The sequence below is a fragment of the Scyliorhinus torazame genome, chromosome 1, assembly GCF_047496885.1.
Source record: "Scyliorhinus torazame isolate Kashiwa2021f chromosome 1, sScyTor2.1, whole genome shotgun sequence".
In the NCBI taxonomy this organism is placed as follows: Eukaryota; Metazoa; Chordata; class Chondrichthyes; order Carcharhiniformes; family Scyliorhinidae; genus Scyliorhinus; species Scyliorhinus torazame.
In genome coordinates, this window is record NC_092707.1 from 228,874,945 (window position 1) to 228,888,854 (window position 13,910).

General features: G+C 44.3%; 1 protein-coding gene across 7 annotated transcripts in view; it reads left to right on the forward strand.

Moving 5' to 3' along the window:
* The window catches only part of snx14 (sorting nexin 14), a 259,496-nt gene that overhangs the window by 118,746 nt on the left and 126,840 nt on the right, over positions 1 to 13,910 (forward strand). For 5 of the 7 annotated variants that reach the window (XM_072503178.1, XM_072503170.1, XM_072503160.1 and 2 more), the window contains exon 16: positions 10,962 to 10,988. The exons of the other annotated variants lie outside the window; for them this stretch is intronic. In XM_072503178.1, the coding sequence (XP_072359279.1) occupies positions 10,962 to 10,988 (27 nt within the window). The remainder of the gene's footprint in view (positions 1 to 10,961; positions 10,989 to 13,910) is intronic. 7 annotated transcript variants of the gene reach the window in all.

The following is a 13,910-nucleotide window of genomic DNA, read 5'->3' on the forward strand; positions in this document are numbered from 1 at the left end:
TCGCTGCATTGAAGCTCCCATCTGCCAGGTGTCTGCCCATTTGGTCACCATGTCAATGTCCCTCTGAAGTTGTTCAGTGCCACCCTCGCAATTCACTATTCTTCCTAGCTTAGTATCATCTGCACATTTAAAGATTTTCCCCTCAACATCCATCTCTGAATCATTTATATAAATCAGAAAAAGCAAGGGTCCCAACTCTGAGCCCTGGGGAACACCACTTTCAACTCGGTTCCAGTCTGAGAAATAGCCATCTATACCTACCCTCTGTAGCCATCTGGGATGGCCACTTACAAAGGATCCCGGGAAATATGGCCACCTGCAAAGGACCATGGGAAATATGGTCAACCCAGGACTCAGACGCTCCGTGCTTATGTATATTGGCAACTTCGATAACTAGATGATATCGAAACCCCCAGCTACTTTGCATTCTAATGGCCCATTTCCCCAGAACAAAAGAGAACAGATAACAGGTAACAGATACAGAAACAGACTCATCGGCACCACTCCCTTTGCTCAGGGAGCCCAAAAAACCAAGGTCAATGACCGCTCAGGACACGCCCTGCCATCAAGGCACCCGCCCCTTTATTGGCCAAAATCGAAGGCAGTAATCGAAGCCTGCCGAATTATTGGGTCCAAAGCTAAGGACCGCCGCAAAGAGCGCAAAACCCCAGAAGATTAAGGAGAGGCACTGCCATGTGTTCAATCTCTCTTGGCCCCGGCACTCGGTTTCTCTTGGCCCCGGCCTATGTCTAAAACCAAGTGCAACATTACGACCAGAAGACAAGTTCAAGACCAACGATCGCTACCAGATGGATGAGCCCAGCAGAAAATGAAGCCACTTCTTCTACCCAGCCACGCAAGATCCGGACAAAGGCCTTGTCCATCTGCATAGAGCCGGTTGCCCTGAAGTTAAGTATAGGTTACTGTAGTTGTTAGGTGTAGTTTAACTTGTAGCGTTTTATGTTGCATGTCGAAGTAATCCTCGTGTGTGAATAAAACTACCTTTGAACTTGAACTGACTAACTGGTTGTTCGGTCTTTGATCGATATCCGATAAAGCCTTGTCGTGGTATCATTTGATACCTGGCGACTCTGAAAAGCAATATTATCATTAATAACTGCTATATCCAGTTAATTTAGCAACATTATTGGTGACATTAGTGGGATAGTATTCCACTCATTAAAAAGAGCAACATTATTGGCGTCTCCGGTGCCGATTGGCAACATTATTGGCAACATTTGACGGGACTCGACCTAGAAATGATTTTGTCACTCCGAGAGAACCCACAAAACTTTGCATTAGAAATCCAATTGAGGAAAAGTGAAAGAAACCACAAGTGTAAGGCCCGTATTGATCAAATCACCAAGATTCGGAAATGTGTATGAACCTGCATGCGTATTAACAGGGATGTAAGGCAAACTCGTTAGATTTTGCATAAAACTATCGGGAGTATTGTGAACCGGAAAATAGCCCAGGCCATACCCGCTGTTCGAATCACCGCCTTATTCCCCCTGTCCCAAATTGACAGTAGGAAAAGAGAAGTTAGAAGCAGAGCAAAAGTGAACTTGGAGGTAGGAAAACAGAGAACTTAACAGTAGGAAAACAGAGATAATAGTAGCAATGGCCACAAAAGCGATGGAACGCCTAATGAACCCGCAGGAACCCGAGGTCGCAGCGGCCAACAAAGCAGAGCAGTGCCCCATATGCGAAGAGGTATTGAGGAAGTATTTAAAGGGGAAAGGATGGTCCGAGTTTTGTTCAAATGATGAGTCAGGTCCAGGAAGCATAGGTCAAACCTGGTGGGACAACCTAACTGAGGTACATAAGAAGAATGCAGCAAATGTTCGTAAGCCGATGGCAATCGTGTCCTGTTTGGCACAGTTGCGAGGAGGTCGTGAGGACGCTCCGCAGACAGCTAGTTGAGAAAGAGGAGAAGAATGAGGGAAACTATAGTGAATGTGAAAAGATTAATGAGCAACTCTGGGAACAGTTGGCAGCTAAAGGTAAAGAGATGGCTGATGTCAAACGGGCACACCAATCTTGTTTAGTTCACCGTAGCAGCTTTCAGACCCAGTACGATAAAGCCTACCAAGATACACAGCGCGCAATTTTGGTACGTGAAGAGACAGAACAGCAGGTAGTACAGTTAACAAGACAATGTGCATATTTGAAGGCAGCTTTATGAGCGCTCCATAACTCCACTACAGAACAAAGACAGAGCACAGTAGATCACGCGAAATGTAGACGACAAATAGAGAAGTTGCAGTCACTGCTGTCAGTGCAAAACGGATTCAGAGATACCTTTTGGACAAGATTTAGATGAGGAGAATGGCCCCAATTGGCAAGAACTAAATGAAACCGCCCATAGATATGTGGAGAATACTGAAAATCACAATAGAGTCCCCCAGGCCCTGAAAAGGAAAGCACCCGCACCACTGACTGCACAGGCAGCACACACCCCTATGAATCCAGTCACCACACAGCACAAGTCATCGGATTGGGATGAGCCTGATTTCGTTTACACCACCCCACTAACCATCACCCAATTGAGAGATGCCTGCGCCAAAATTGAACCATTCGAACCCACCGCTGGCCCACATAATTGAGAGAGTACGACAGCAAAGGGTTATGTACGGTCCAGATGAAAGGGAGGAAGTTAAGCTTATAGTCATGAGCCTTGACCTGTCCGTTAGCTCAGCTTCACCAGAACCCCAGAACATAGGAGGAGGAAGCCTACAAGAAATTAAAACTTCTATTTTAGATGCGATTGTGTACAACAAGGGAGACCCCGTAGAAGGTTTGAACCGTTGTAGGCCAAAGAAGAGAGAGCATTTGACTGCATTTGCAGGTCGCCTTTGGATCCATTTTAAAGCAGTATTTGGGGATTTGAACCGCGCACACATAAATAACGACACAAGTAAATGGGCCCGCACTTTAGTCTCCCACGCCACAGAAGCAGGTCAAAAGGCTTGTGTAAATTGCGACCCCGCAGACGCCAGACATAATGAAGTTTGGGTTTTAAAGCGACTCTCCAGAGTCCCTAGGAACAATCCCTACATAGGAAGGCAGATCAGGAAAAGGCAGAGGCGAATATGCACCCAGTCAGGACTAATCAGGACCCAGCATGGGTAAATGAGGGCAGACATGAAGGACAGCACCCCAGAGCACAGGCACCACGAGGTTGCTGTAATTGTGGACACATGGGACATTACGCCCGTGAATGCAATGCCCCCCGAACCAACAACGGAACCAGCAATCGAACACCCCACCTAAGAACAATGTTGGGCCCATACATAGCATTAGCGCCCGATCAGATAATGCAGTGATTAATAGCACAGATTGATGGTGTTCGGACTCCCCAACTTGGGTCTGCGACACACTCTGGGACAAATCAGGCAGACCAGTAGTCACAGGTACAGTCCGGGGACACCCAGTAGAGTTCCTTTGGGACACAGGAGGGTCCCGCACCACTTTAAACTCCTCCACAATGTTTCAGCGTGCCAAATGGCCCGCCACAGACACCATAACTCTTAGTGGATTTACAGGACATGTACAGCAGGGATACATTACAGCCCCCGTAGATATTCAAATCGGCAACATAAACACCAAGCACCCCGTTGTTTTAGTGGACTTGCCCCAAACAGTCGAACACATTCTAGGAATCGACTTCATGAGCTTCCACGACCTTTCCTTTGACCCCGTGAATAGATGTGTATGGAAAATGTCCAAAACAGTGAGAGCCCCCGCCACGCTCACAGTAGGAGACTACGAACATAGGATTTGCTCAGTAGGAGACTATTGGTTTGATCCGCAAACAATTAGTACAGACCAGACAATTAGAGAGGTCCTCAGAAAACATAAAGCAGCCTTTGCCCAACACAAACACGATTGTGGGAAGATCCCAGGCATGGTCACAATTTCGGGTCCCAATCCCAAGCCCCAGAAGCAATACGGTTTCCCACAGCAAGCCGAGGGTGAGATCACAAAAGTCATCAATAGCTAGATCAAGGAGTAATTCGGCCGGTAGCCTCAACAAACAATGCCCCAATTTGGCCCGTAAAGAAACCCGACGGCTCATAGAGATTAACCATTGACTACCGAGAGCTCAAGAAGGTCACCCCATTAACTCCCCCTCCATCTTTCACCGACAATTGGCCAACGGACTTTCCAAATTTTCCCGACCCGAATGCCTTACTCAGTATGTGGACGACTTACTCCTACAGACGGACACAAAGGAAGAGCATGTTAAGCTTCTTTCAGAATTGCTAGGTCTCTTACAATCAATTGGATGCAAGGTTAACCTGAAAAAAGCCCAGATCCTAAAAGAAAAGGTCCTTTATTTAGGCACCATTATCACCCACGGGAAGAGAGAGATTGAACACAAATGAATTGAGTCAATAGTTAAAATGCTCCTGCCCCACAATGTCACTGCACTCCGGTCATTCTGAGGATTAGTTGGATATTGTAGGAACCATATAGATGGTTTCGCCACAAAAGCAGCCCCACTCTCAGAGCTCCTTAAAAAGAATGCCCCATGGGAATGGCTTCTTCAGCACACAGACGCTATTGATGAATTAAAACGTGCCCTAGGCACAGCCCCCACTTTGCAAGTTCCAGATCCACACTCTCCCTACGCCATAGAAGTAGCGACCACCGACCGAACCCTATCAGCAGTACTCCTACAGGAAAGACATGGCCGCTTAGGACCCGCAGCCTATGCTTCACGAATGTTGGATCCTGTAGAGCAAGGATTCTCAGCCTGCGAACGGCACTTGCTCGCAGTCTTTTGGGCAGTGCGGTATTTTGCACATATCACAGGCCTTAACCCAGTAACGGTTTTAACCGAGCACATCCCAACGCAGCTATTGTTAGATGGTCGGTTAAAGGATGATTCAGTCGGCCAGATTAGAGCAGCTCGCTGGACACTGTTGTTACAAGGAAGGGACGTTACAGTTAAACGTACAAAGACCTATGCATTTTTAGCAGACAACCTTCAGTATGTAGGAACCCCACATGAGTGCCAGATCATTGCAGCCAAACACCACACAGGACCCTTTATTCCGAAGTCACTACACACACGAGCAGGCATCAGAACACAGAAATCCCAGACCATGGACTGCGCTTTAAAAATTTATGTAGACAGTTCCTCCACCATTGAGAATGGAAAGAGAATAACTGGTTGTGGAATTTATGTGGAAGACGCACAGGGAAGCGCATTAGAGAAAATATCTTTAAAGTTGCCAGGCCACCTAGGATCACAAGCAGCCAAATTAGCAGCTATAGCATATGTAGTGCAGCACCCAGATTCTTTCCCGACCCCCGTAGATATATATTCGGACAGTATTTTTGTCTGCAATAGTTTGACAGAATTCCTGCCCCTGTGGAAATCTAGAGGATCCTTTACAAAATGGGTAGAAGCATTTCCCTCCCGGACGAACACAGCGAAAGCCACAGCTAAGATTTTGACCCAACAGATGTTTACACACTGGGGTCTTTCCCACAGCATTGAGTCAGACAAAGGTTCCCATTTCACCGGCAGAGTCATGCAAAATTTCCGAACGATTTTTGGAGTTGAGCAAAAATTTCACATAGTGTATCACCCCCAATCCAGCAGCATTGTTGAACGAATGAATCACACCTTGAAAGCGACCATTAGAAAAATGGTGCAACAGCATAACACCACATGGGACACAGTCCTCCCAATCGCCCTTATGTTTATTAAGAACACAGTATCCAGTTCCACAGGTTTCACCCCCCCCACACTCTCATGACCGGACGACCCATGAAAGGAACTGAATATTTATTAGGTCTCGATTTGGCAAGCCCCACTGTCACCGCCCTCACCCATGAAAAAGCAGTCCAACAAGTCACGGAAAATATTAAAGCAGCACAGCTCATCGCAGCTGTCTGACTAGGCACTAGGAAAAAGCAGAGTAAGGCCTGCTTTGATAAAACAGTCCACCCCGTAGAGTATACAGTCAGTCAGCAAGTGATGGTTTCTCTGTACAATCCCACTTCGTTCCTCTCCCCTAGATTTGCAGGACCCTATGCCATTTCGGACAAAGTGAGCCCCTCTGTGTACAAGATAACGTACCCCAATGGTAAAACTGGTTGGTTCCACATCAACCAGTTCAAAGTCTATGGAACCCAATGTAGCCATTCCCACCACATCTCCCTGGCAATAGCAGATGATTCCACCCAGCCCATCGACAACCTAATCCAACCCACCCCCAGCCATGACAGCACGTCCACGCCGACAGATCCGACCTTGTCTCCGCCCACAAGTACGACTTTCCACCTTGAGCTTGTTTCAGACGATAACGCCAGCTTTCCCGAATTGACCTCGATCACTGACCACTGGTACAACTTTCCCGGCTCCAGTCCCTCCAGCCCCTGGAACCACGACCAGGACATGTTTGGCCCCCAATATCCCCTTCCACCGCCACCACCCAACAACAGTAATTTGCCCTTCACTGCCACCGCCCCTACGCCTCATGACAAACGAACCCCTCTTTGGCACCACGGCAACTTTTGTAGACTGGTAAGACATGATGATTCGGATTCCACGACGGCCCATGCGGCCACGGCACAAAAACGGCAGACACGAGTCTGGCAACCGGGAGATGGTGACGATTCTGAGTCTGACTCCCGTTACGGTAACCCTTTTACAACGCTTTTGATACAGAACCCTGAGGTGTCCAGATGATTAAAAAAAAGGAACCGTTGTGAATTACGGTGTCCTATTTCCTGATGGAACCTGCCCACTTTTTTCTTTCTTTCTTTCTTTCTTATTGCTACATGGTTTTAATTAATGTCGGCTCGACACGAAATTTCTTGATATAGTTTATTCTTCTGATCTCACATGGTTTTAATTAATATCGGCCTGTTACAAAATTTCTTGATACAGTCATGGTTACTCTTCTGACGCCATTTACTGCCCAATGACCGTTAAAGGAACAAATTGTTCGATCCCATATGTTACAAATTCTTTCTGCTCATTCGGTCACCCAGGTAGGGAGTAACGGCATTAGTCCCCACCCTGCCTGAGGACCCCCAATGCATCCGGTCAGCCAAGCTCGGGTAGTGGAGCAACGGCACTGATCACTTCCCTACCCGGGGAATCCCACCCATTCTTGCCCTGCCGCGGCCCACACGCACCTCATGCTTCGATCACTTCAAGTAATCTGGAATGGTTCTTTACACTCCTTACTGTCCTTGGCAGATCTTTGTTTCCCCTTATCTGCTCTTTAGTGTGGTTTAAAGAATGCCTTTTGCTACAGCCTGTACACTCAACTTTTTACCTTCCGTAACTCTTTGGTCGCTACCCCAACTGCTATTTACATGTTTGACACACTTGGTTGTTACACATTTGCTGCTGTACGTGAACTACCTCTGGACCCTGGACGGAGAAATTGTCCGCCCACTCACCGCATCGACCACAAGCTGCGGGATTCCTTGCACTTAAACAGTTTTTCCCCCCCCGGATGTCTTGTCTCTAAAATGGTTATTTTTTTAAAAAATGAGGGGGTCACGCGTGGTGACGATTCTAATGGGTAATTGAAGTTGAAGAGAGAAAGACAAACAAAACGAGATGTTGACCAATGATAATAACAGATATTATGCTTGCACCCTCAGGAATATATGAAGAATGAAGAACAAAAAGACAAGATGAAGACAGGACTGATGACATCCATTGTGATCATCGCTGGACTCCTACACCTGCGCACGTTGACAGCCTTTGTACCCCACACCACACTGGCCCCGGACATGACCATACAATATGAGACCCCTAGCCCGGACACCACACCTCACATGAAAATAAACACAGCTACCCCCACATGGTGCGAAAATATTGTAAAATGGTGTTCCCTTTCCTATACAGTCGAAGCCCTTTAGGTAATAGCAATACTCTGCAGTGTCGTTCAGACATTTAGACTCCGCAAATGGCGAAGGAGAGCCTTCCGCTCCCCGATATACACACTCCGAGCCCCTTTCCTTGGAATCCAACAAGCCCCACAAACCTTTTAAACCTTTTTCACTGACAAAATAAAAAGATTGTACTTCTATGACTGCAATAGATTAAGTAGAGATATGATGCTGCTGTTTATTTCTTAAAAATGTTTGTATTGTACATAAGTTCCTTTTTGATATTTGCCAGCAGCATGAGAGTAGCTTAGGTAATGATAATTAGAGGTTCCAATGTGTAAATAAGTTAAATGTGTGATGATTAAATGTTTTATAGTGGCCCCTTAAAGTTTATGAATTTATGATGTGTTGATAAAATTAGGTAAATGCTCCAAAAACATAGGACAGAGTAGTGTAGAACCTGTCCTTGACCAAGGGTAATCGGCACACCAAGACGGATGAGGATCAAAAGGACGGGATGTAGCCATCTAGGATGGTCACTTACAAAGGATCCCGGGAAATATGGCCACCTGAAAAGGACCATGGGAAATATGGTCAACCCAGGACTCAGACGCTCAGAGTTTATGTATATTGGCTACTCAGATAACTAGACGCTATCGAAACCCCCAGCTACTTTGCATTCAAATTGCCCAATTCCCCAGAACAAAAGACTTGTACTCAGGTAACAGATACAGAAACAGATTCATCAGCGCCACTCCCTTTGCTCAGGGAGCCCAAAAAGCCAAGCCAATGACCGCTCAGGACAGCCCCGCCATCAAGCCACCCGCCCCTTTATTGGCCAAAATCGAAGGCAGTAATCGAAGCCTGCCGAATTATTGGGTCCAAAGCTAAGGACCGCCGAAAAGAGCGCGAAACCCCAGAAGGATACAGAGAGACACTGCCATGTCTCTCTTGGCCCCGGCGCTCAATCTCTCTTGGCCCCGGCCTACGCCTAAAACCAAGTGCAGCATTACGACCAGAAGACAAGTTCAAGACCAACGATCGCTACCAGACGGATGAGCCCAGCAGAATACGCCGCCACTTCTTCTACCCAGCCACGCAAGATCCGGATAAAGGCCTTGTCCATCTGCATTGAGCCGGTTGCCCTGAATTAAGTATAGGTTACTGTAGTTGTTAGGTGTAGTTTAACTTGTAGTGTTTTGTGTTGCATGTCGAAGTAATTTGAACTTGAACTGACTAATTGGTTGTTTGGTCTTTGATCAATATCCGGTAAAGCCTTGTGGTGGTATCATTTGATAACTGGCCACTCTGAAAAGCAATATTATCATTAATAACTGCCATATCCAGTTAATTTGATAACATTATTGGTGACGCTGGTGGGATAGTATTCCACTCATTAAAAAGAGCAACATTATTGCCGTCTCCGGTGCCGATTGGCAACACCTCTATTTCCTATCTCATAGTCAACTTCTAATCCATGCTGCCAAGGACCCATCAATCCCAAACATTTCTAATTTGCTAACGAACCTGCCATGTGGCACCATATCAAATTCGTTCTGAAAGTCCAAATATACAACATCCATGGCGCTACCTTCATCCACTGCCTGTGTCACCTTGTCAAAGAATTCAGTTAAACTTGTCAGACATTACCTGCCCTTGACAAAACCATGTTGTCTGTCTGGTATTAACTTATTTTTTGTATATTTATCTTATCCCAAATTATGGCCTCCATCAGTTTTCCCACTATTGATGTCATGCTGACAGGTCTGTAGTTTCCTGGGTTATCCTTTGCCTCTTAAACAACGGTGCCACATTTGCAATCCTCCAGTCTATGGGACTAATCCTGTGTTGAGAGAGGCATGGGAAATTTCTGTCAATGGCTCCGCAATGTGCTCTCTTACCTCTCTCAGCAATCTAGGATGCATCCCATCCGGGTCTGGCGACTTCTCAACCTGGAGTGCTGCCAGCCTTTTTAGCATCTCTTTATCTAACACTATAGTGCTCAACACTCTCGTTTTCAACTGGACCATTGCCACCATCTTCTATTTTGGTAAAGTCAGAAGCAAAATCCTCATTTAGTATCTCTGTCACATCCTCTGCTTCAGTGAGCAGTTTACCCTGCTTGTCCCTTATGGGCTCCACTCTATCCTTCACTAATCTTTTACCATTAATATGTTTGAAGGCCATTTTGCTATTTGTTTGAGCACAGCCTGCCATCCTTTCCTCATGCTTCCTCTTAGCCTTCCTTATTCCAGTCTCAGCCTCTCTCCTGCATTTGAAATACTCTTCATGATGTCTATTGCTATTATAATTCTGGTATTTCATCTGAGAAATGTACTGTGTGCTAAACATACTCTGCACTTTAAAAATATATATTTAGTAAACTGGGAATCGCAAGTGTACTTGTGTTGCTCATCAAACTGGTTGTAGTTCACAGCTCTGAAGAATAGTCATATGGACTCGAAACGGTAACTCCATTTCTCCCTTCACAGATGCTGCCAGACCTGCTGAGATTTTCCAGCATTTTCTCTTTTTTGTTTGTGTAGTTTACACTGGATCCCCGAACCATTTTTTGCAGATGCAATTGAAACAAAATAAAGGCTGTAAAAGGCAATGGCTGTGTAGCATATGGGACTGCATAGGTTTGTCATTGATAACGCCCATTGATCTGTATTAGTTGGCTTTTGAAGCCATAAAGTTAGGATCACCTGAATGCAGTTTCCACTGCATACGTTTGGTGGGATGTTCGTTACTTTCTCTTGCACCTTTTAACATGAATATAATTTGTGTTGTAACTTGCTTGAAGTGAGGGCTGAAAGGGGTCCTTTAGGCTTAATCAATTGAAGAGCAGATTATATAATGTCGAGAGTACAAATATGCATTAATTTACTTAGATTTGGAAGACCACAGAAAGCCTAAGTTACTCCATATCAAATGTTCCTCTGACTGGGACTAAAAATATAACAAGTGATGCAAAATTAGAATCAAGGTTTATTTGGTTACCGCATTATTTTTTCAGTTTCTGCTTGTATTATTTTTGTACCTGTGTGGTTTTGTTCTATGTGAACTGTAATTTCTTGTACCTGTTGTTGCAGAAGTAGCCTGAATTTGGATGATTTTCGGTAAGTATACCTGCAGAATGCTGAGAACACCTGTTGCTCCTGTCTGCAGTATGTCACGGCACCTTCATAGTCCAGATTGCATGCCATTTTTACCGAGCAGCTTTATGGAGTTTTCACAAGCTTCTGCCTTTATAATGAGCCAAACTTTCTCTGGTTTACTGTTTGTAAGGTTTATTTTGTATAAAAGTGACCTTTCAACTAAGCCAAGTGACCAGCTTCCTGAAAATGTGTTTCAAATCTGGTTTTCTGTATGGTTTTGCCCTCTACTGTAAAAAATATGACTCCCCCATAGCAATTCAAAAAAATAAATAAATATGCAGTTTATAATTTTGTGTATCTGGTGCAAAAGAATGCTACATGCAGTAACTCACTGTGCATGAAAGTAAGCAGTTCTGTGCACGTTACCATTAACCATTAAATTCCGGCATGTAGCAATAGTCTGTAGTTCAGGTTTGCCAATCGGTTTTTGAATATATGAGGTTATTAGAACAAAAGGAGCTTTACTCTGTTTGTACCCCCATCTTAAGGTGTCACTTGTTCAATGGTGTTTTCACTCTCAACAAGTTTATCTGTAAACCAGAACGACTGCAGCAGAAAAACATCCTTTCTAAAGTAACCTAACCCCTTGAGACATCATTTTTTTTAGACGTTTTTAAAGAATTGAACTGGAGATTATATAATATAAATCCACCTCAACATCAATTTAGCTCAATGTTTGTAGTCCTTGTATGATATGATTTGCAAACTTGAGGGTACTCCCTAAATTTATTATTTGAAAGAGCTGTTAGCTTTAATTTAGCATTTGTAGAAATATAGATGGTGATACTGCAATTTGGCCATGAACAATGTAAATTGAATTGTGAGCAGTGAGCTCCATAATGGGCCAACATTCAGGAAAGCCTCAGCTTGACTTCAACATACCTCACCTGGAGTGTAGGAGCAGGCTTAACAACTTTGTTTCCTGCTATCAATTTAGCCAGCTTGCTGTCGTAACAAATGGTTACCTCAAATTTGTGGATGGCAGAGAATGGACGCACCACATCCCCTTTCATGCTGCTGCTTGCTCAGTAAATGAGGAAATTGGACACTTAAATTACAAAATGGTAGGAAGGGCATTTTATCCGTAAAATATAAAGCCCCAAAATGTATCATGGACTTCAACCAACCTCTCCCTTTAATGGATTTGTTGCTTTTCCTAGCACCCAGCTTTTTCCCTAGGTGTGGGATTACAATTATGGACACGTGGGTTTTTTAAACACAAAACACTGTTTATTCCATGAACTCAACTTAACATCTTAAATAAACATTGGATCTCTTAACACCCCTTACTTCAAAGATAACTCAGAAAATATTGCAACAGTAAATAATTCCTTAAAATGTTCCTTCAAACTTCCAAGAGACTTAACACCTTTAAACAGAATCACATCAGGTTAAAGGCTTTACTATTATGAGTTTAAATCACCCAAATGATCCAGAGATGGTCTTTTATGGCAGACATCACAGCAAATCCAGCTCACTGCAAAACACAGACACTCACAAGCTCTTTTCAAACTGAAACTAAAAACTTGCAGCTCTCTGGAAACACAGACACACACCAGCTCTTTTCAAAAAACTGCAAAACAAAACTGCAAAATGGCTGACCTGAGCTCAGCCCCTCCCACTCTGACATCACTGTTTTCTTAAAGGTACATTGCTTAAACATCCATGTCTTAAAGGTACCCTCACATGACACATTGTTGGTTTAACTCTGGCTGAATGTGACTCTATTTGAACGAAAGTAGTAGCTTGTTTTGTTGCTGTTACTGCTGCTCTGTTCGGCTGGGGATAACTGCACTCGCCTAGTTCAGTTATTCTCCACCCATCTATCCCGTAGTAGTCTGAGAATCACCTACAATGGCTTTTCTTCCCTCCTGCATTGTTACCTCTAGTGGCCTCCGAGGATCTATCCTTGGTCTCTCCAATTATCAGCTAGTTGTAGTCCCTTGGTAACTTCATCCAAAAGTGAAGCATCAGTTTCCACATAGAAACAACATGGCTCTACCTTAACCACCACCTCTCTTGACTCTCCGCTGAAGAAATTCTCTCAAACTAAATATTGGGGCAAACTGTCTTTGGACCCCACCACAAACTCATTTTCTAGCGACTGGTTTTACCCTTCTCCTTTGTAATAGTTTGAAGCCGAACCCGGACAGTTTGCAACCTTGGTGTTGTACCTGACCCTGAGATTGACTTCAACTATATAACCACACCACACTTAAGGCCCCCTATTTCAACCTCTGTAGCATAGCCTGATTTAACCCCTACCCCTGTTCACCTTCTGTTGAATCCCTCATTGTACCTTTATTACCTCTAGACTTGACTAATCCTACAGACAACTCCTACTTTCTATCCTTTATAAACTCTGCTGTTCCTGTCCTAACCCATACCCATCACTCTTGTGCTCAGTGACCTACACCGGCTCTAGATTAAGCAGTGCCTCAGTTTTTCAATTATTATCCTTATTTTCAAATACTTCTATGGCCTCACCTTTACCTATCTCTTAATTTCTTCTAACCGGAGAAGCATCTGAGATATCTGCATTCCTATAATTTTGGCCTCTTTTGCACCCTATTTTAATAACTCCACTGTTGGCAGCTGGTGCTTCAGCTGCCTAGGCCCTAAGCTCTGGAATTCCTTCCCTGAACCTCTGTCCCATTATCTCTCCTTCCTGCTTTCAGACCCTCTTTAAAATCTACTTCTTTCACCAAGCTTTTGATCATCTGCTGTAATATCTCTTGGTATGTTTCGGTGTGGAATTTTGTTTGATAACACTTCTGTGAATGTCTGAGGGCATTTTACTCTGTTAAAGGCTCTGTTATTCAGAGGTTTTTAAGATTGGTTTGTGACAAAATTTATTTTTTACTTTCTTACCTTCATGATCAC